We start from the raw sequence: 22,004 nt of genomic DNA, 5'->3' as shown, positions 1-22,004 counted from the left end.
TTAGTTGAGAGTATTTGTACCCATATTGCCTGAATAGGACTTTGTATGTTAGAAGGTGGATTGATACAGGGGTGAAGGTGTGCATATTGGGAAAGAATGTGAAAGGCTCTTAATTCCGCAAGAGTTTAGGAAGACAATCCTGAAAAAGAATTTCAGTGCTTAGCATAGTGCCTGGCACTATGACATCAATAATTATTTATTGAGTGAATATGTAAATGAATCTATCTATCTGTAAAAGGTTTAGGAATGTCCAAGCATAGACCTGCTAGAAAACCCAGTACCTATTTGAAATTATATTCAATTAAACCTCTTAATTTTCCCTTGGGGCAGTGCTGTAATTTATGAATTCAGGGATCACCCAATCAAAAGACAGCCACAGATAGGCTTGTTCAGAATTCTGATTTACTGACCCTGCTATTGCTGTGCCTCCTTTTCTTTTCTTGATTTTATGGCTCTAAGACAGAAGTGTTTGACCAGAGCTGTAACCAAACACATATCTACTTCCATTCTGCATATCGGTGGGGACAATGCAAGCACGAGGATTATTGCTTAGCAACCTATAATAGCCAAGCACACTAGAGGAGCACTAGCAGGCTGCAGCAAAGATAAGACAATGCCCTAGTTCACGTGTGAGTTTACTAATGAGCCATGCAGATGGCTAGATATTAAGTTGCTATAAATCTGTAGCACTCCCCTTAAAGCAGGAGGAGGAATATCTGCCTTGGGTTATGCTAGAGAGGTTAAAAGCAAAGAGTGTACATTAGAACCTGCAGACCTTAAAAAAAAAAATTGGTCTCTATCACACTTATTTAAAATAGAAGTAAAAGCATTGTGACAAAACAAAATGGAAACACTATCCACCCACCCCCCAGAAAAAGAGGTTAACTTGTTTACAAATCCAACTGAGAGGTAACAGAGAGCATTACACTACCCTCCTCATTTCCCCCATATATGAATAAGCCAAGAGGAAGTCAAAACTTGGGAGAGATATTCATACATACTATCCACTATTGGACTTAAGACATTCTTTAAATGAAATGTTGGCTTTTCAAGTGTTTTTAAAAATAAACCACTTAATTTTTTTCCTGGTTAGAAAGATGGATACTATGTAGGTAGAATTTTTTTAACATCTTTATTAAAGTATAATAGCTTTACAATGTTGTGTCAGTCTCTGCTTTATAACAAAGTGAATCAGTTATACATATGTCCCCATATCTCTTCCCTCTTGCATCTCCCTCCCTCCCACCCTCCCTATCCCACCTCTCTAGGTGGTCACAAAGCACAGAGCTGATCTCCCTGTGGATGCGGCTGCTTCCCACCAGCTATCTGTTTTACATTTGATAGTGTATATATGTCCATACCACTCTCTCACTTCGTCCCAGCTTCCCCTTCCCCTTCCCCGTCTCCTCAAGTCCATTCTCTAGTAGGTCTGCATCTTTATTCCCGTCTTGCCCCTAGGTTCTTCTGACCATTTCCTTTTTTTTTTTTTTTTTAGAATCCATATATATGTGTTAGCATATGGTATTTGTTTTTCTCTTTCTGACTTACTTCACTCTGTATGACAGTCGCTAGGCCCATCAACCTCACTACAAATAACTCAGTTTTGTTCCTTTTTATGGCTGAGTAATATTCCATTGTATATATATGCCACATCTTCTTTATCCATTCATCTGTTGATGGACACTTAGGTTGCATCCACGTCCTGGCTATTGTAAATAGAGCTGCAGTGAACATTGTGGTACATGACCCTTTTTGAATTATGCTTTTCTCAGGGTATATGCCCAGTAGTGGGAGTGCTGGGTCATATGGTAGTTCTACTTTTAGTTTTTAAAAGAACCTCCATACTGTTCTCCATGGTGGCTGTATCAATTTACATTCCCACCAACAGTGCAAGAGTGTTCCCTTTTCTCCACACCCTCTCCAGCATTTATTGTTTGTAGATTTTTTGATGATGGCCATACTGACCAGTATGAGATGATATGTCATTGTAGTTTTGATTTGCATTTCTCTAATGATTAATGACATTGAGTGTTCTTTCATGTGTTTGTTGGCAATCTGTATATCTTCTTTGGAGAAATGTCTATTCAGGTCTTCTGCCCATTTTTGGATTGGGTTGTTTGTTTTTTTGATATTGAGCTGCATGAGCTGCTTGTATGTTTTGGAGATTAATCCTTTGTCAGTTGCTTCATTTGCAAATATTTTTTTCCCATTCTGAGGGTTGTCTTTTCGTCTTGTTTATGGTTTCCTTTGCTGTGCAAAAGATTTTAAGTTTCATTAGGTCCCATTTGTTTACTTTTGTTTTTATTTCCATTTCTCTAGGAGGTGGGTCAAAAAGGATCTTGCTGTGATTTATGTCATAGAGTGTTCTGCCTGTGTTTTCCTCTAAGAGTTTGATGGTGCTGGCCTTACATTTAGGTCTTTAATCCATTTTGAGTTTATTTTTGTGTATGGTGTTAGGGAGTGTTCTAATTTCATTCTTTTACGTGTAGCTGTCCAGTTTTCCCAGCACCACTTATTGAAGAGGCTGTCTTTTCTCCACTGTATATTCTTGCCTCCTTTATCAAAGATAAGGTGACCATATGTGCGTGGGTTTATCTCTGGGTTTTCTATCCTGTTCCATTGATTTATATTTTTGTTTTTGTGCCAGTACCATACTGTCTTGATTACTATAGCTTTGTAGTATAGTCTGAAGTCAGGGAGCCTGATTCCTCCAGCTCCGTTTTTCTTTCTCAAGATTACTTTGGCTATTCGGGGTCTTTTGTGTTTCCATACAAATTGTGAAATTTTTTGTTCTAGTTCTGTGAAAAATGCCAGTGGTAGTTTGATAGGGATTGCATTGAATCTGTAGATTGCTTTGGGTAGTAGAGTCATTTTCCCAATGTTGATTCTTCCAATCCAAGAACATGGTACATCTCTCCATCTATTTGTATCATCTTTCATTTCTTTCATCAGTGTCTTATAATTTTCTTCATACAGGTCTTTTGTCTCCTTGGGTAGATTTATTCCTAGATATTTTATTCTTTTTGTTGCAGTGGTAAATGGGAGTGTTTTCTTAATTTCACTTTCAGATTTTTCATCTTTAGTGAATAGGAATGCCAGAGATTTCTGTGCATTAATTTTGTATCCTGCTACTTTACCAAATTCATTGATTAGCTCTAGTAGTTTTCTGGTAGCATCTTTAGGATTCTCTATGTATAGTATCATGTCATCTGCAAACAGTGACAGCTTTACTTCTTCTTTTCCGATTTGGATTCCTTTTATTTCTTTTTCTTCTCTGATTGCTGTGGCTAAAACTTCCAAAACTATGTTGAATAAGAGTGGTGAGAGTGGGCAACCTTTTCTTGTTCCTGATCTTAGTGGAAATGGTTTCAGCTTTTCACCATTGAGGACGATGCTGGCTGTGGGTTTGTCCTATATGGCCTTTATTATGTTGAGGAAAGTTCCCTCTATGCCTACTTTCTGCAGGGTTTTTATCATAAATGGGTGTTGAATTTTGTCGAAAGCTTTCTCTGCATCTATTGAGATGATCATATGGTTTTTCTCCTTCAATTTGTTAATATGGTGTATCACGTTGATTGATTTGCATATATTGAAGAATCCTTGCATTTCTGGGATAAACCCCACTTGATCATAATGTATGATCTTTTTAATGTGCTGTTGGATTCTGTTTGCTAGTATTTTGTTGAGGATTTTTGCATCTATGTTCATCAGTGATATTGGCCTGTAGTTTTCTTTCCGTGTGACATCTTTGTCTGGTTTTGTTATCAGAGTGATGGTGGCCTCATAGAATGAGTTTGGGAGTGTTCCTCCCTCTGCTATATTTTAGAAGAGTTTGAGAAGGATGGGTGTTAACTCTTCTCTAAATGTTTACTGGAATTCGCCTGTGAAGCCATCTGGTCCTGGGCTTTTGTTTGTTGGAAGATTTTTAATCACAGTTTCAATTTCAGTGCTTGTGATTGGTCTGTTCATATTTTCTATTTCTTCATGGTTGAGTCTCAGAAGGTTGTGCATTTCTAAGAATTTGTCCATTTCTTCCAGGTTGTGCATTTTATTGGCATAGAGTTGCTTGTAGTAATCTTTCATGATCCTTTGTATTTCTGCAGTGTCAGTTGTTACTTCTCCTTTTTTATTTCTAATTCTACTGATTTGAGTCTTCTACCTTTTTTTCTTGATAAGTCTGGCTAATGGTTTATCAATTTTGTTTATCTTCTCAAAGAACCAGCTTTTAGTTTTATTGATCTTTGCTATCGTTTCCTTCATTTCTTTTTCATTTATTTCTGATCTGATCTTTACGATTTCTTTCCTTCCGCTAACTTTGGGGTTTTTTGTTCTTCTTTCTGAAATTGCTTTAGGTGTAAGGTTAGGTTGTTTATTTGATATGTTTCTTGTTTCTTAAGGTAGGCTTGTATAGCTAAAAACTTCCCTCTTAGAACTGCTTTTGCTGAATCCCATAGGTTTTGGGTCGTTGTGTTTTCATTGTCATTTGTTTCTAGGTATTTTTTGATTTCCTCTTTGATTTCTTTAGTGATCTCTTGGTTATTAAGTAGTGTGTTGTTTAGCCTCCATGTGTTTGTATTTCTTACAGATTTTTTCTGTAATTGATATCTAGTCTCATAGCGTTGTGGTCAGAAAAGATACTTGATACGATTTCAATTTTCTTAAATTTACCGAGGTTTGATTTATGACCCAAGATATGATCTATCCTGGAGAATGTTCCATGAGCACTTGAGAAGAATGTGTATTCTGTTGTTTTCAGATGGAATGTCCTGTAAATATCAATTAAGTCCATCTTGTTTAATGTATCATTTAAAGCTTGTATTTCCTTATTTATTTTCATTTTGGATGATCTGTCCATTGGTGAAAGTGGGGTGTTAAAGTCCCCTACTATAATTGTGTTACTGTCGATTTCCCCTTTTATGGCTGTTAGTACTTGCCTTATGTATTGAGGTGCTCCTATGTTGGGTGCATAAATATTTACAATTGTTATATCTTCTTCTTGGATTGATCCCTTGATCATGATGTAGTGTTCTTCTTTGTCTCTTGTAACAGTCTTTGTTTTAAAGTCTATTTTGTCTGATATAAGAATTGCTGCTCCTGCTTTCTTTTGATTTCCATTTGCATGGAATATCTTTTTCCATCCCCTCACTTTCAGTCTGTATGTGTCCCTAGGTCTGAAGTGGGTCTCTTGTAGACAGCATATATACGGGTCTTGTTTTTGTATCCGTTCAGCCAGTCTGTGTCTTTTGGTTGGAACATTTAATCCATTTACATTTAAGGTAATTATCGGTATGTATGTTCCTATGACCATTTTCTTAATTGTTTTGGATTTATTATTGTAGGTATTTTACTTCTGTTGTGTTTCCTGCCTAGAGAAGTTCCTTTAGCATTTGTTGTAAAGCTGGTTTGGTGGTGCTGAATTCTCTTAGCTTTTGCTTGTCTGTGAAAGCTTTTAATTTCTCCATCAAATCTGAATGAGATCCTTGCTGGGTAGAGTAATCTTGGTTGTAGGTTTTTCTCTTTCATCACTTTAAATATGTCCTGCCACTCCCTTCTGGCTTGCAGAGTTTCTCCTGAAAGATCAGCTGTTAACTTCATGGTGATTCCCTTATGTGTTACTTGTTGTTTTTCCCTTGCTGCTTTTAATATTTGTTCTTTGTATTTAATTTTTGATAGTTTGAATAATATGTGTCTTGGCGTGTTTCTCCTTGGATTTATCCTGTATGGGACTCTCTGTGCTTCCTGGACTTGATTAACTATTTCCTTTCCCATATTAGGGAAGTTTTCAACTATAATCTCTTCAAATATTTTCTCAGTCCCTTTCTTTTTCTTTTGTTCTTCTGGGACCCCTATAATTCGAATGTTGGTGCATTTAATGTTGTCCCAGAGGTCTCTGAGACTGTCCTCTATTCTTTTCATTCTTTCTCCTTTATTCTGGTCTGCAGTAGTTATTTCCACTATTTTATCTTGCAGGTCATTTATCCGTTCTTCTGCCTCAGTTATTCTGCTATTGATCCCTTCTAGAGAATTTTTAATTTCATTTATTGTGTTTTTTCATCTCTGTTTAGAGTTTGCTGTTTAGTTCTTCTAGGTCCTTGTTAAACGTTTCTTGTATTTTCTCCATTCTATTTCCAAGATTTTGGATCATCTTTACTATCATTATTCTGAATTCTTTTTCAGGTAGACTGCTTATTTCCTCTCCATTTGTTAGGTCTGGTGGGTTTTTGCTTTCCTCCTTCATCTGCTGTGTGTTTCTCTGTCTTCTCATTTTGCTTAACTTACTGTGTTTGGGGTCTCCTTTTTGCAGGCTGCAGGTTCATAGTTTCCATTGTTTTTGGTGTCTGTCCCCAGTGGCTAAGGTTGGTTCAGTGGGTTGTGTAGGCTTTCTGGTGGAGGGGACTAGTGCCTGTGTTTTGGTGGATGAGGCTGGATCTTGTCTTTCTGGTGGGCAGGTCCACATCTGGTGGTGTGTTTTGGGGTGTCTGTGGCCTTATTATGGTTTTAGGCAGCCTTTCTGCTAGTGAGTGGGGTTGTGTTCCTGTCTTGCTAGTTGTTTGGCATAGGGTGTCCTGCTTTGTAGCTTGCTGGTCGTTGAGTGGAGGTGGGTGTTGGTGTTGAGATGGAGATCTCTGGGCGATTTTCGCCATTTGATATTACGTGGAGATGGGAGGTCTCTTGTGGACCAGTGTCCTGAACTTGGCTCTCCCACCTCAGTGGCACAGCCCTGATGCCTGGCTGGAGCACCAAGAGCCTGTCCTCCACATGGCTCAGAATAAAAGAGAGAAAAAAGAAGAAAGAAAGAAGAAGATAAAATAAAATAAAGTAAAGTAAAATAAAATAAAGTTATTAAAATAAAAATTAAAAATAATTATTAAGAAAAAAAAATTTTTAAGTAAAAACAAAAAACGGACAGACAGAACCCTAGGACAAATGGTAAAAGCAAAGCTATACAGACAAAATCATTCACGGAAGCATACACATACACGCTCACAAAAAGAGAAAAAGAGGGAAAATATATATATATCGTTGCTCCCAAAGTCCACCTCCTCATTTTGGGTTGATTCCTTGTCTATTCAGGTATTCCACAGATGCAGGGTACATCAAGTTGATTGTGGAGATTTAATCTGCTGCTCCTGAGGCTGCTGGGAGAGATTTCCCTTTCTCTTCTGTGTTCGCACAGCTCCTGGGGTTCAGCTTTGGATGTGGACTCTGTAGGTCTCCTGAGACCGTCTGTTCCCGGTCAGACAGGACAGGGTTAAAGGAGCAGCTGATTCGGAGGCTCTGGCTCACTTAGGCGGGGGGAAGGGAGGGGTGCGGATGCGGGGCGAGCCTGCGGCGGCAGAGGCCAGCGTGACGTTGCACCAGCCTGAGGCACACCGTGCATTCTCCTGGGTAAGTTGTCCCTGGATCACGGGACCCTGGCAGTGGTGGGCTGCACAGGCTCCTGGGAGGGACGGTGTGGATAGTGACCTGTGCTTGCACACAGGCTTCTTGGTGGCTGCAGTAGCAGCCTTAGCACCCCATGCCCGTCTCTGGGGCCCGCGCTGATAGCCGCGGCTCGCGCCCGTCTCTGGAGCTCCTTTAAGCGGCGCTCTTAATCCCCTCTCCTTGCGCACCAGGAAACAAAGAGGCAAGAAAAAGTCTCTTGTCTCTTCGGCAGCTCCAGACTTTTTCCCGGACTCCCTCCCGGCTAGCTGTGGCGCAGTAGCCCCCTTCAGGCTGTGTTCACGCAGCCAACCTCAGTCCTCTGCCTGGGATCCGACGGAAGCCCAAGCCTTGGCTCCCAGCCCCGACCCATCCCGGTGGGTGAGCAGACAATCCTCTAGTCTGGTGAGCGCTGGTCGGCACTGATCCTCTGTGCGGGAATCTCTCCGCTTTGCCCTCCACACTCCTGTTGCTGCACTCTCCTCTGTGGCTCCGAAGCTCCCCCTCTCCGCCACCAGCAGTCTCCGCCTGCAAAGGGGCTTCCCGGTGTGTGGAAACTTTTCCTCCTTCATAGCTCCCTCCCACTCATGCAGGTCCCATCCCTATTCTTTGTCCCTGTTTTTTCTTTTACCCTACCCAGGTACGTGCGTGGGGAGTTTCTTGCCTTTTGGGAGGTCTTAGGTCTTCTGCCAGCGTTCAGTAGGGGTTCTGTAGGAGTTGTTCCACATGTAGATGTATTTCTGATGTATTTGTGGGGAGGAAGGTGATCTCCGCATCTTACTCTTCCGCCATCTTGAAGTTCCACCTGTAGGTAGGATTTAAAAGTATTCTTCAGAGTACTCTCAATAAAGCTAAGAAAGAAATTTTAATAAATAAAAAGAATTTTAAAGTATTTATGGATAGCCTCCCCCAAAATGAGAATGAATAAATACATTGCAATGCAGTCATATAATGAAATATTATGAAGCAGTGAAAAACGAACACACTGGAGCTGCAGTTATCAATATAGATGAATTTCATAAACATAATATTAAGTATTTAAAAGGTCACAGAATACACATGATATGAAATCATTTATATAAAAATTAAAAACAAGAACAATATTATATTGCTTATATATAATATATACAAATGCAGAAAAATAATAAACATGAAAATCAGAATAGTGTTTCTATCAAAGTAGGGGTATTTGAGAGGCTTTAATATACAGGTAATTTTTTTCTTAAGCTAAGAGGAGATATATGGCTACTTATATCATCATTATACTTACAGGTCTCAAATATTTCGTAATAAATAAGATTTAAAAAAACACTGCTCTAAGTTGCAGAGGTTCTGATCTCTTACCCTTTTATTTCACTAGTACTATTTATTGAGAGTTATTAATGATTGAAGCATGGGTCAATAACTACTTTCTGGCTATGTTAAAAACAATGAGTATGGGGACTTCCCTGGCTGCCCCGTGGTTAGGACTTTGCCTTCCAATGCAGAGCTAAGATCCCAAATGCCTCGTGCCCACAAAACCAAAACAAAAAACAGAAGCAGTATTGTAACAAATTGAATAAAGACTTTAAAAGTGGTCCACATTAAAAAAAAATCTTTAAAAAAATAATGAGTATCAAAATAATTTACATATCTATTTCTTCTTTTTTCCTGAATCCACGAAGTAATAGAGGCAAAGAACTTCAACAGTGTGTGGCCCTAATCCTATTGTGGTTCAGTTTGACATTAATATTTTTTCAGTGGAGAGAAGCAAATTGACTAGTAGATAATATTTGAAAGCCCTGGAACTACTTCATCTCCATGGCCATATCAGAAAAAACCTTAAGATTCTTACTAAGTTTTTCATTCCAATCACCTCAGCAATCGTGGCTGTAGAAAAAAACATCTGATAGCTTATTGATCAGAGCCTGAACGAGCTAGGTCCTGGGAACCTAATTATATTTCTATTATATACTAGCAACAAACAATTAGAAAATGAAAATTTTAAAATACAATTTTAATGGCATAAAAAGTACTAAATATCTCAAAATAAATCTAACCAAAAATGAACAAAACCTGTACACTGAAACTATAAAACATTGTTAAAAGAAATTAAAGAAGACCTAAATAAATGAAAAAAATACCTTATTCATGAATTAGAAGACTTAATATTGTTAAGAAAGTAGTGCTCCCTCGATTGACCTCTAGATTCAGTGTAATTCTAGCAAAAAGTTGTGCAGGGTTCTGTATATGTGTCTGTGTGTATATAAAATAATTTGATTCTAAAATTTATGTAGAAATGCAAAAGACCTAGAAAAGCCAAGGAAATCTTGAAGAACAACAAAGCTGGGGGATTTATATTACTATATCAATATTTACAATTAGGTTACAGAAATTAGGACAGTAGGACATTGACATAAGGATAGACAAATAAGCCAATGAAATAGAGTCCAGTTGAAAGTCCTGTATTGAAAACAGGAGGTGTTTTCAATAATGATGCCAAAATGGAAAATATGTATTTTTGAGTCCTACCTCACCCCACACATGCAAATAAATTCTACATGTACTGTAGATACAAATGTGAGTGATAAAACAGTAAGTAATTTTAGAAGATAACAGGAGAATATTCTCATGATTTGCTAATATTTTGTTGAAGATTTACATCTATATTCATAAGGAATAGTAGTCTGAAATTTTCTTTTCATGTGGTGTCCTTATCTGGCTTTAGTATCATATCTATGCTGGCCTCATAGAATGAGTTAGAAACTGTTATGTCCTCTTCAGTTTGGGGGGAGGAGTGTTGTAAGGATAGGTTTTAATTCTTTAAATGTTTGATTAAATTCACTGGTGAAGCCATCTGGTCCAGGACTTTTCTTTGTTGTGAGGGTTTTGATTACTAATTTAATCTCTTTACTTGTTATGGGTCTGTTAAGATTTTCTATTTCTTTCTGAGTCAATTTAGATACTTTTTGTGTATTTTTTGTCCATTCTAGGTTATCCTTTTTATCTCTGGGAGATTGGTGGTAATGTTCCCACTTTCATTTCTTATATTAGTTTTTTTGTCTTCACTCTTTTTCTCTTTGCCAGTCTAGCAATTTGTCAATTATGTTGATCTTTTCAAACAACCAACTTTTGGTTTTATTGATTTTCTCTGCTGTTTTTATAGTCTCTATTTTGTTTATCTCCACTCTGATCTTTATTATTTCCTTCCTTCTGTTTGTTTTAGGTTTATTTTACTCTTCTTTTTCTAGTCCTTGAGATGTAAACTTAGATTATTGATTTGAGATTTTTCTTCTCTTCTAATGTTGTCACTTAACAGCTATAAATTTCCCTCTGAGCATTGCTTTCACTGCATCCCATAAGTTTTGGTATATTGTGTGTTCATTTTCATTCATCTCTAAGTATGTTCTAATTTCCCTTGTGATTTCTTCCTTAACCCATTGGTTGTTTAAAAGTGTGTTTTTTAATCCTGCAGATTTCTTCTATATCTTCAAAGAAGACACTTTTTATGATATGTATATTTTTAAATCTATTAGGATTTGTTTTGTGGCCTAACATATAGTCTATCCTGGAGGATGTCCCATGTGCACTTGAGCAGAATGTGTATTCTACTGTTGTTGGGTGGAATACTCAGTATAGATCTGTTAGAGCTGGTTAATTTTTGTTTATAGCATGAAGTATGGGTCCAACTTCATTTTTTTGCACATGGATACCCATTTGTTACAGCACCATTTGCTGAAGAGATAATTTTTTCCCCATTGAATGATCTTGGCACCCTTGGCAAAAGTCAATTGGTCATATATTTATGGGTATATTTCTGCTCCAGGCTCATCTTGAATATTTCTTGCCCCAGTCCTAGATTCAGCCATTTTTTCAATGAGTCCTGATTTTTTTAAATTGGAGAATGATATTAGAAACCAAGGTCTGGAGACTTCCCTGGTGGCACAGTGGTTAAGAATCCGCCTGCCAATGAAGGGGACATGGGTTTGAGCCCTGGTCTGGGAAGGTCCCACATGCCATGGAGCAACTAAACCCGAGTGCCACAACTACTGAGCCTGCACTTTAGAGCCCATACTCCACAACAAGAGAAGCCACCACAATGAGAAGCCTGTGCACCGCAGTGAAGAGCAGCCCCTGCTTGCCGCAACTAGGGAAAGCCTGCACGCAGCAACAAAGACCCAATGCAGCCAAAAATAAATAAATAAATAAATTTAAAATTTCAATCCTATTAAAAAAAAAAAAAGGAAGAAACCAAGGTCTGAGCACTAGGTTTCCAAGCTCTCATAATTTTTAAAAATAATATAACTATATTTTTAATTTCCTCTAATTTCTCTGCTCTGAGGATATTAATTACAGCTCTTTTAGAACTCCTTATATTTGTTCTATTAATGGTGCTTCCTTGGATAGTATTAATCATTGCATTCGTTTAGTCATGGAGTTAGTTTTCGTTAAATATTTGGTGATCCTTATGTGTGTGCTTACATTTGCATTTGGGAATCCCTGTTTGCTTTTCTCTGGATGACGTTTCTGTTTTCTGTAGCCTGCTGCTAGTGATTGTGGAGGAGGGGTAAGCTATGCAGATTGTGGAGGAGGGGTAAGATATGCAGACAGTGAAGTCTGTCAGCAATTCATTTTCTCTGTGTGTGGAGGCATTATCCTGCCTCTCTTGCCCGAATCCCCTTGTCCCAGTTCAAGGGTGAATGCCTCTGGTGCCCGATGATTAGCTCAAATGGGGATGAAGATACACAAAAAGGTCAGTCATTCCCCTGCTATCCATATCTACATCCTTTAAACTTAGGGTGCCTCAGAGGTGCTCCCAAATTTCACAGTCATCTTCTGGATCTTTTTAGTCTTATAGTTTCTTTAATCAATCTAATCCCATCTACCTTACAGTTTTCAGAGACCTTCAGAGTTTCTGAAGGCCCTCTTCATGATTGATTGTTAGCATTCTTTTTTTTTTTTTTGGCTGTGCCGCCTTAGTTGCGGCATGCAAGGATCTTCATTGTGACATGAGGACTCTTAGTTGTGGCATGCATGTGGGATCTAGTTCCCCAACCAGGAATCAAACCCAGGCCCCTTGCATTGGGAGCGTGGAGTCTTACCCACTGGACCACCAGAAAAGTCCTTTTTTAAAATTAATTTTTATTGGAGTATAGTTGCCTTACAGTGTTGTGTTAGTTTCTACTGGTTGTTAGCATTCTTATGTTCATATTAAAACACACACACACACACCCTTTTCTATCATTTCTAGAGATTTTGGTAGGGAGGGCATGTAGGTCCTGACCTCAGTCCACTATCTTGGTCTAAAATCTCCAACATGAAAGAAGTTGGAAATATGAGAGTGGGAAGAAATATATTTATTGGCTTGGCCAAAAGGTTCATTTGGGTTTTTCTGTAACACCTTATGGAAAACCCCGAACAAACTTTTTGGCCAACCCAATACACGTACATGTCTGGTAGACTCTCTTCACTGCCTACTCAGCAGACATTTTCCCACCTTTTGTCTGCCAATGGAACTTAAGTTTTGTAGCAGATGGAAATCACTTGATATCAGAGAATATGGTCTAAAACCTGACCAAATTTGGTCTAAACCCTGACCAAGGAATAAATTATGATTGATCAAAACTATTCTCAATAACCCTTTTACCTTTACCAGCTATTGGCCTAGGGCGGGCACGTAACCTAATTAGGGCCAATGAAATGTAAAGGAAAGTCTTAGAGTGAGGAGTCTGGGATCTTCTCTTCTTGACTAATATAACAGAACTTCAAAAGGATAAAGCCCCTTTGTTCTCAATCCTTTTCTCCTTTAAAGAAGTGATGCCTGGAGCTGCAATAGCTATCTTGTGATCCTGAGATACAAGCACAAAAAATGAATAAAGAACAATAGAAACATGCTAGGTACTTAATAAAAACACTGAGCTGTTGAATGGCTTCTGATTAAGAAAACAGTAAATGTCCTTATGGTTAAAGTCACTGCTGTCTGATTTTCTGTTACTTTTAGCTGTGTTCGAATATACCATGTAAATGGATGTAAAATAATTTTCTAATAATATTCTAAAGTAACATAGATTAAAATCTACTTCTAATATTTCTTACATTTCAATTTTTGTCCCCTCAGAATTAAACCTGGAGGAGCAGCCAAAAATCTCTACTTGTTCAATAAAGGACTCTAGAATCTCAAAGAATACTGTATTTAGAAAACCTGCAAAAGTGCTTTTCAATTTAGATCAAACTGCACAGAATTCAAAGCTAGAACAGTCATGGAAGAAAAATCTTTTTGAAAGAGTGCAGGCAAGAGCCCAGGCAATGCAGCAGAAAATCATAGATAAGGAAAATCTGAAGAAGGAACTAGAAAAAAAGGCTGAAGAAAAACTCCCCAGGGATAATTTGGCCAAAGAGTGGTTTAATACTGAAAACATGACACTGAACACTCGTGTGTATTTGCTCGAGAAACTTCTACCCACCTTAGTTCCTGGAATGGAAAAAATGTTAATGCAAGTGGAAAAGAAAAAGCTTTTGGCAGAAGTTGATATTCCAACCAAGTTTGATCCAATTAACCACTTGGGGGAATACTTAATGAGAAACAACCCTAATTATATCAAAGACTCAGGAATGTCTGGTTATCAGAGGGTGATGAGAAATATCGCAGAAGACCTGAAGATAAACATTCCGAACACTACTTACAACAGGTACAGTTTGTTGTATTTGCAGTTGATGATCTAGCTCCATATGTTGAAAAGCAAGTAGAACAATAACATAATCATACAAATAGGACTTAAAGTAATTTTATAGTTCTTCAAAAAGTATTATTGAGCTACTACTATGTGCTTCACTGTTTATGAAGCACTGTGAAGACTAACGAGGTATATTAAGTAAGTTCCTTGTACTGATGAATTTAGTTATCTCACTAGGATCCCAAGTGTATATTTATTTGTTTATTATTTGTCTTCTTGCATTGGAAAGTAAGCTATATGAGAGGAAGGACTTTTTAAAATTTAACTTTTCAGATAGGTAATATGTTCACCTGCTTCAAAAGCTGAAACGTATAAAGTGTTATATGATGGAAACTTTCTCTCCCATTCTTATCCTCCATCCACACAGTGCTCCACCTCTGCAATAAATAGCTACTGTTCTTAATTTTCAATGGATCCTTCCAGAGTTTCTTAGTGCATACATAAGCAAATGCAAATATACATTCTTAATTTTCTTCCTTTTATCCAAAGCATGTGAATGAGTTACAAATATTTTCCTCTGTTTTTCACCTGTCATTTATCTTGTGTCATGTAGAGGATTTTTTATTTCTATGTGGTCAAATTTATTTACTTTTATTTTATGGCTTCTGGGCTTTGAGTCATTGTTACATTTCATTTCAAGATGTTAAAAGAATTGTCCCATGTTTTCTTCTGGAATTATTTTAATTTTAATTTAAAATATTGATCCATTTAGAATTTATCCTAGTGTAAGATTTAAAATATGTATCCAACTTTTTCCTTTTCCAAATGGCTGCATAGTGAGCCCAATAACAGTTACTGAATAGTCTATATTTGTTCTTCTTTTCTAATCACTACTGTCTATTCTTGTGTGTTTACTTTTCAATATGAACTTTAGAATTGGTTCATCTACCTGAGGAAAAAAAGGGGGGGAGAGAGAACACCAAAAGAAACGTTATAGGAATTTTTATTGAAATAAGATTAAATTTATTCATTATCTTAGGGAAAATCAACATCTTTAATAATGACAAGTGTTTCTATATGAGAATGCTTATCTTTCCATTTGCTCATCTTATTCTGTATCAGTCAATGTTGTCTTAAAGTTGTTAGGAATATCATGAAAGAGTTAAAGTATTTAAAGATGCTTTCTTTGCTGAGATTATCAGAATTAGGGTTTCATCTTCCTCTGGCAAAAATCCAAGATCCATATGTCAACACAAGACAGTTTCAGGCATTTGTAGAATATTCAGAAATCCTAGGGATGCTTTACAGCAGCACAATGTCTATTGACTTAAAGCTTGGATACCCAGCAATCTTAGCAAAAATAGTCCTGCTTTTAAATTCTCTGAACTATATCACTGTTTGTGTTGTTCTCAATCCATTAGAGAGCTTTGGAGAAGTCCGTTCATTTTAGGAATGAGAGTTTTCCTTACTTATGCTCAAGAAAAAGGACACATAATATTTTTGTTTGGTTTGTCAAGACTTTATCTTCTGGTGATAATGTTAAAGTGTCTGTTTGACTCAACCTGATCTGAAAATTTTTCATCTGCCTACTTCCCTGGACAAAAAGGGATTCATCTTTGTTTGGTGTCTAAGTACAATAGATAGAGAAGACACTCCTTACTGACTTGGAACAATTTATGTAGTGGTAGCCACTTATCTAAAAAATAAAATATCACTGTTATTTGTAAGTTTTACATATGCAGTATACTTTCATTGCTTTCCCTCAGGGTTCCTGAAAGACATGTATAGAATTGAAGTGGACCATAATTCTTACATGTAAATTTGCAAAACTGATGAGGAGGGTAGGTTTGTGTCATTTTGTTTTTCTTCATATTTTCTTTTCTTTTAGCATCTTTTCCCTCTGATTCTTGATCCCTCCAGTTCTTGAGAATGCATATTCTATGTCACTACTGCCTTATTGTGAATTGATAAATGAAAAATATTTGCTCTTAAAGTAAGATTACAGGGCTTCCCTGGTGGCACAGTGGTTGAGAGTCCGCCTGCCTATGCAGGGGACACGGGTTTGTGCCACGGTCCGGGAAGATCCCACATGCCGCGGAGCGGCTAGGCCCGTGAGCCATGGCCGCTGAGCCTGCGTGTCCGGAGCCTGTGCTCCGCAATGGGAGAGGCCGCAACAGGGAGAGGCCCGCGTACTGCAAAAAAAAAAAAAAAGAAAGAAAAAAAAGTAAGATTACAAACTTTTGATAGCTTGATTATGGTGATGGTTACACATATTTATACATGTGTTGAAATTTATACAACTATGCACCAAAAAAGGTTAATTTTACTGTATGATATTTTTTTAAAAAGTTAAACATTAAAAAGGAAGTATAGAGAAAGATTATTAATGTTAGAATTTCACACTATTGCAGAGAAGTACACTATTGTACACTATTTTCTATCATATTGAACACTATATTGTACACCACTTTCTATCATATCTATATTTCCAACACTGAGCGAAGTATTTGACATGAGTTGGGCCTCAGTAAATATTTGTTAGATGAATGAATTAATAACTTAAATTTATTGAGGAGTCTTCACAGTCAATCAGTATTTATGGCATAATTATTCAGTGCTTTATGTTGAGCCATACCTTATACGAAAAAAAAAATTCAAAATTTGGTTCTTGTCATGAGGAGCTTATACACTCTAGTTGAGGAAATATTACTAAAACATAGCCAAATTTATCAAAATAGTTGTCCACATAGCACTCTCCCTACTTCCTACACTTTTATCAACCTGTTCCATCTGGTCTTTTTTCCAGGCTCTCTTCAATAAATGTCACTTACCAATATGACAACATTCTCTCTGCTTCTAGGCCCAGTGGAAAGTTTGCAGTCCTCATCTTACTTGACCTCTTAGCAGTGTTCAATTATGTTAGCCATTTCCTCCTTGAAATACTGTTTCCCTTCCTTGAAATACTGTTTCCCTTCCTTCCATGATATCATTCTTTACTAGTTTTCCCTCTACCTCTGTTTAATCCTTCTCAGTATCCTTTGCTGGTTCATTCTTTGCTACCTGATCTTCAAATATTAAGGTTCCTTAAGGCATAGTTCTCCTATCACTCCATAATCCATCCCTGAGCGCCCTCATTACAACACATGTAACTATTCAGTATCTGCACTTGGATGTTTCACGAGCATCTCAGTTTCAACAAGTCATTGTCTTAATTGATCATCCATCCAGATTTTTAAGCCAAAACCAGAGGGATCAACCTTGACACTTTCTACTTCCCCATTGATCACTTCCAGTCAATCATTAAGTCCTCCTGATTTTACCTCCTTCTTTCAAATCTATTCATTTCTGACCCTCCCCACTGCTGTCACCCTAGTCTAAGCTACCATGATCTGTCACCTACAATATTGCAATAGTCTCCTAATTGTTATGTTTACATCCATTTTGCCCTCTTCCACTCTATCGTTTACCTGTAACTGAAGTGATTTTTTTTAAAGTTTAACGTTTTCATATTTTTCTCCAGTGTGAACCCTTTCAATGGTATCCCTTTATTCTTAGGATAAAACCCAAAATCCTTAACTAGGCCTATACAAACTTTCTTGTATGACCGAGTCTCTGACTTTCTTTCTAGCCCGGGCTCCTACCTCTCTCATTCTCACACTCTATACTCCAGGCATATAGGATTTCTTTCAGTTCTTCAAACATACTGTGCTGCTTTCCACTTCAGGATCTTTTCACATGTCGTTACTTCTTCCCCCTCCTCTTTATCTTATCCTACCAGTCCTTCAGAGTTCAGCTCAAATACCACGTCGTCATGAATTTGGGTTGGGATCTTCCCTTATAGGCGCTCTCATTGCATCCTGTGTTTCTTCTTCATTTGCACTTATCACAATTGTAATGGTTGTTTCTCCTGCTGTAATGTGAGCAGGAACTACATCTGTCATATTCACCATTGAATCCCCAGCATCTAGCACTGTGTCATGTAAATAATGCTCAATAAATATTTGTTAAATGAATTAACTGACATATTCTAATCTGGCTTAGAATGATGAAAGTTTTCTTGTTGCTTTTTTTTTTAGGTACATAAGATTATTTTGAGATATGTCTTAATTTGGAGTAATTGAGTGTTTAATTTTGAAATCTCTATGATTAATCATCTGTACTTAAGTGGGAGGCTATAATAAATGTTCTTCATCATTTTATAAAATTCCAAATAGGCCTCATTATTTAGCTGTTCAAATATCATTGATTAACCAGTAACTTAGATTTTTCTTAAGTCATTGAACCTTATGTCAGGAACTTCATTTCATAATAAGCTGTATATTGAATAAACAGAAGAAAATGGGTTAAGTACAATAATTAAGTAGACACATATCATATATGTATTTTTATAAGAATACTCATCACAGGAATAATGTGGACATGCTCCAAGAATGACAAGAAGTCCAGTTTAGCTTTGTGAAACTAAGACCATCAGAGCTTAAAAACAAACAAACAAACAAAAGCTGAGTTTATTAACTTGCCAGGCAAAGGAATCTACACCAGTGAAGAATTCACTGACTAGTTTGCTGAGGGGGGAAATTCTGGCGTTTTTAAGTGTTAGGAAGGGAGCTTTATAGTGATTATACTTACAACAACTGAAGACGATCACACTGTATATAGGACAGAGTGAGTCCATAGGTTTGTACATGATTGATTAAAACAAGTTCTGTTGTTTAGCAGTCGAGAAAGAGTCTTCCCTTGGGTCTAGTAATGGTCTGGTGTGCAGGGGTCACTCAAAGTTCATGATCAATTACCCACTTAAGCTGGTTAGAACCAGTTTTTATGAAATACAACATTCAGTTTTGATATAATCTAGGCAAATACTCTGAGTGGAAGATTTTCCTAACACAGCTTGAATGGATGGATAGGATTTGGATTGGCACAATTAGGGTAAGGAAGCATTTTTACTTCTTTAATCAGTTAGATTTATACTGTACTTTTCTTTGAAAGAGCTCAAAACACTTGTTAAGATGGCAAAACTGTTTCGTTAGTTGGCTTTTGCTGCATAACAAAATACCTCAAAACTCAGTAGCTTAAATAAACAATCATTTATTTGCTCATGATTTTGGACTCAGCTCATCTCTGATCCACATGGTATCATTTGGACTCACTCATACATTGCGGTAAAATGGCAATGATAGTCTTAGTCATTTGTCTATTAGTTGGCTGACTGTTGGTAAAAGCAATGGAGGTAACTGGATCATCATCCAGCAGGCTAGCCAAGGCTTATTTCCAAGGTGGTGGTAGAAGTGCTCTTAAGTTCAATACAAGAGAGCAAACTCCAATGTTTAAGCACTTTTTCTTCCAGTTTTATTGTGATATAATTTATAGCACTTTTCAACTTTCTGCTTCCATCATGTTTGCTAATGACCCATCGGCTAAAGCAAGTCACATGGCCACAGACAGACACAAGAGATGCAGAAATAGACTCCAGCTTATAATGAGAAAAGCTGCAAAGTTACACTGCATACAGACAGACATGCATACAGGAATGGGAAGAATCTGTGATAATTTTTGCATTTTACCACACTGCAGTTTTTTTTCTTTCCGGTCTCCTTAAATGTGGATTTATATTTAGAATCTGCTTACAGATTATGGCTACCCTACATTACCCAAAGTTATGAGTTTTGGATGCTATGGAATTGTGTTGATTAATTTAGATATCCTCTTGAGATAATGCAGACCACAAAAGAGAAATTTTATTCAGTCCCTGAATGAGTTACCTAGTAAATTAAAAATCCATCTGGATTATATTTGGAGTCTCATGTGCAGTAGCCCTGAAGCACAAAACTAAGTTTTGTTTCTAAATGTGGGCATTAATAAGAGGGAGGAAATGATGTCTGAACTGAGACCTAAAGGATGTGGAGGATCTAGTCAAACAGAGGGAGGAAGGCTTTTTTCAGGCAGATGGAAATAGGACAGAAACTCAGTTTTGTTAATCTGTGTTGATTAATACACATGAGAATCTAGAGACACCGAGTACTTATTACACAATATCACTTACTTACCTGTTCTACAGTGGACCCTAAGCTTTATAATGTCAGAATCCATAGTAGGTGCTTGATAAATGTTTGTGTAATGAGTAAATAAGAAACTGACTTAGTGAGTGAGTATGAATGAGTGAATAATGAGAAAAAGCTAGAAGAAGGACACAGACACAGAACAGAGGATCATGCAGAAAAGACAGAAGTTGAGGGGAGTGCTGTATAGAGACAGGGGAAAGGGGAGAGGAGGATAGAGAGAGAGGGAGAGAGGGAGAAAGATAAAGCAGCAGGGAGAGAAAGAGTAGGGGAAGAGCAGAAGAGCCAGCCAAGAATAGACTGGGGGTTCTGAGATAAGTGGTGGCGGTTTGGCTAGTTAGTAGTCGCATTAGAGGAACTTAGCACATCCTTTAAAATGCTAATTAATCTTCCAGCAGTTCAGAAGCAAGCCCTTCCGCACTGTTTAACAACTTGCCTATTTTTATTTTTTCAAACTTCAAAGTTTATTTTTGAAGGCTTCTTTTCTTAGAGGATTTTGAAGGCCTTATATGGGCATAAAGTAATGATTTAGATTTTAGTTGTTTCTTTTGGATTATTGGAGTTCTCCAGTTTACCAGTTCTTACTGAGAATTCTTTTGCGTTTCCAAATCTGTCAGATTGCCCTAGTCTTTCTTCTTTGAAAGATGAAGACCTGACTCAAACATTACTTGAAAATTGTATTTGAAACCAGCAGCTATTTTTATTATTCTGAACCATTTTGGTGTTTCAATCAAAATGAGTTTGGGGGTTTTGAAGTCCTAGTAGGGATGATAAACATAGGAATGACTAAAATCACATTCTTCCCCCATTTTCAACCTGGGTGTTGCAACTCTGTCTGAGTACAAGTTAACTATTATGCTCAGGGGCTGTCAAAAGTATTTGACTCCAGCCGGATAAAGGAAATTGGCAATAAATTTTCCTAGACAGAAATCAGAAGTTTGGTCCAAGGCATCAGAATTACCTGAGATGCTTGTTATAAATGCAGTTTCCAGGCTCCCACCCTAGACTTGGAATCAGAGTCCTTCCAAGATGACTTATGTGTCTAGGGAAAAAAGAGGCCCACCACCTTCAGGCTTTAGTGCGTTCAACCTTGCTTTTATATGTGGAAGCTTCTAGAGCTATTCTTAGTGCTTCTTAAGTACAGTATTTAGTTGAGTAAAATAAGGCCTACCTCTATAAAAAGTCAAATAATAGTAGAAGGCAGCTTATCATTAATGCCAAATTCAGTATGTGCTGGGGGAAGGAGGGATCCCTACAGGCTTGAATTAAGGAAAATTTCATGGAAAAAGACAGATCCAAAGTTTAAATGAGGCTCTGAACTCCTGTATTCTGCCATTTGAACAATCTGAGTCAAATCCAGTAGTCTCAACTCGACATTTCTTCTGTTTCTACATCCTTCAGAGTGTCCAAGATGAAGGAGAATATTAAACAGAAACGAGAACAAAGAGAATGCATGAACAAAGTCAAAGCCAAGGTGGCCAACACATGGAAACAGGCTCTGCAGGAACAGTTCAATGAGTGGATTCTAGACCCCAAAGGAATGATTCCTATGATAGTGGTAAGGAAGACAGTATCTGTGAAGGGTAGGTGGAATGGGTGATATGGTGGAATGGGTGATTGCTAGATACTGAGCAGAGTGCTAGAAGCCTCCCTCTAAATTTTTGGTCCTGCTGATGTAAGTCTAGCCCATGGAAGTCAATTTCTTCAATTTTCTCTTGAACATTAAAAAGAAAATTCTAGGTAGATTTCCAAAATATTGACTCTGGCTGAATTTCACAAACTCTTTATTACAGACAGACATAGCTTTCGTGTGTTTTTTGTATGTGTGTGACTAATTACTTCTGTGGACTAAAAGACCGTATCCTGTTTT

General features: G+C 37.4%; 1 protein-coding gene across 9 annotated transcripts in view; it reads left to right on the top strand.

Annotated features, from left to right (window-relative positions):
* Positions 1-22,004, top strand: part of EFCAB5 (EF-hand calcium binding domain 5) — a 123,059-nt gene that overhangs the window by 23,107 nt on the left and 77,948 nt on the right. For all 9 annotated transcript variants that reach the window (XM_082604544.1, XM_082604543.1, XM_082604545.1 and 6 more), the window contains exons 5-6: positions 13,520-14,090; positions 21,536-21,692. In XM_082604544.1, the coding sequence (XP_082460670.1) occupies positions 13,520-14,090; positions 21,536-21,692 (728 nt within the window). The remainder of the gene's footprint in view (positions 1-13,519; positions 14,091-21,535; positions 21,693-22,004) is intronic.

This window comes from Mesoplodon mirus (genome assembly GCF_964341445.2).
Source record: "Mesoplodon mirus genome assembly, chromosome: 18".
Lineage (NCBI taxonomy): Eukaryota > Metazoa > Chordata > Mammalia > Artiodactyla > Ziphiidae > Mesoplodon > Mesoplodon mirus.
This window is presented reverse-complemented; position numbering and strand designations above follow the sequence as displayed.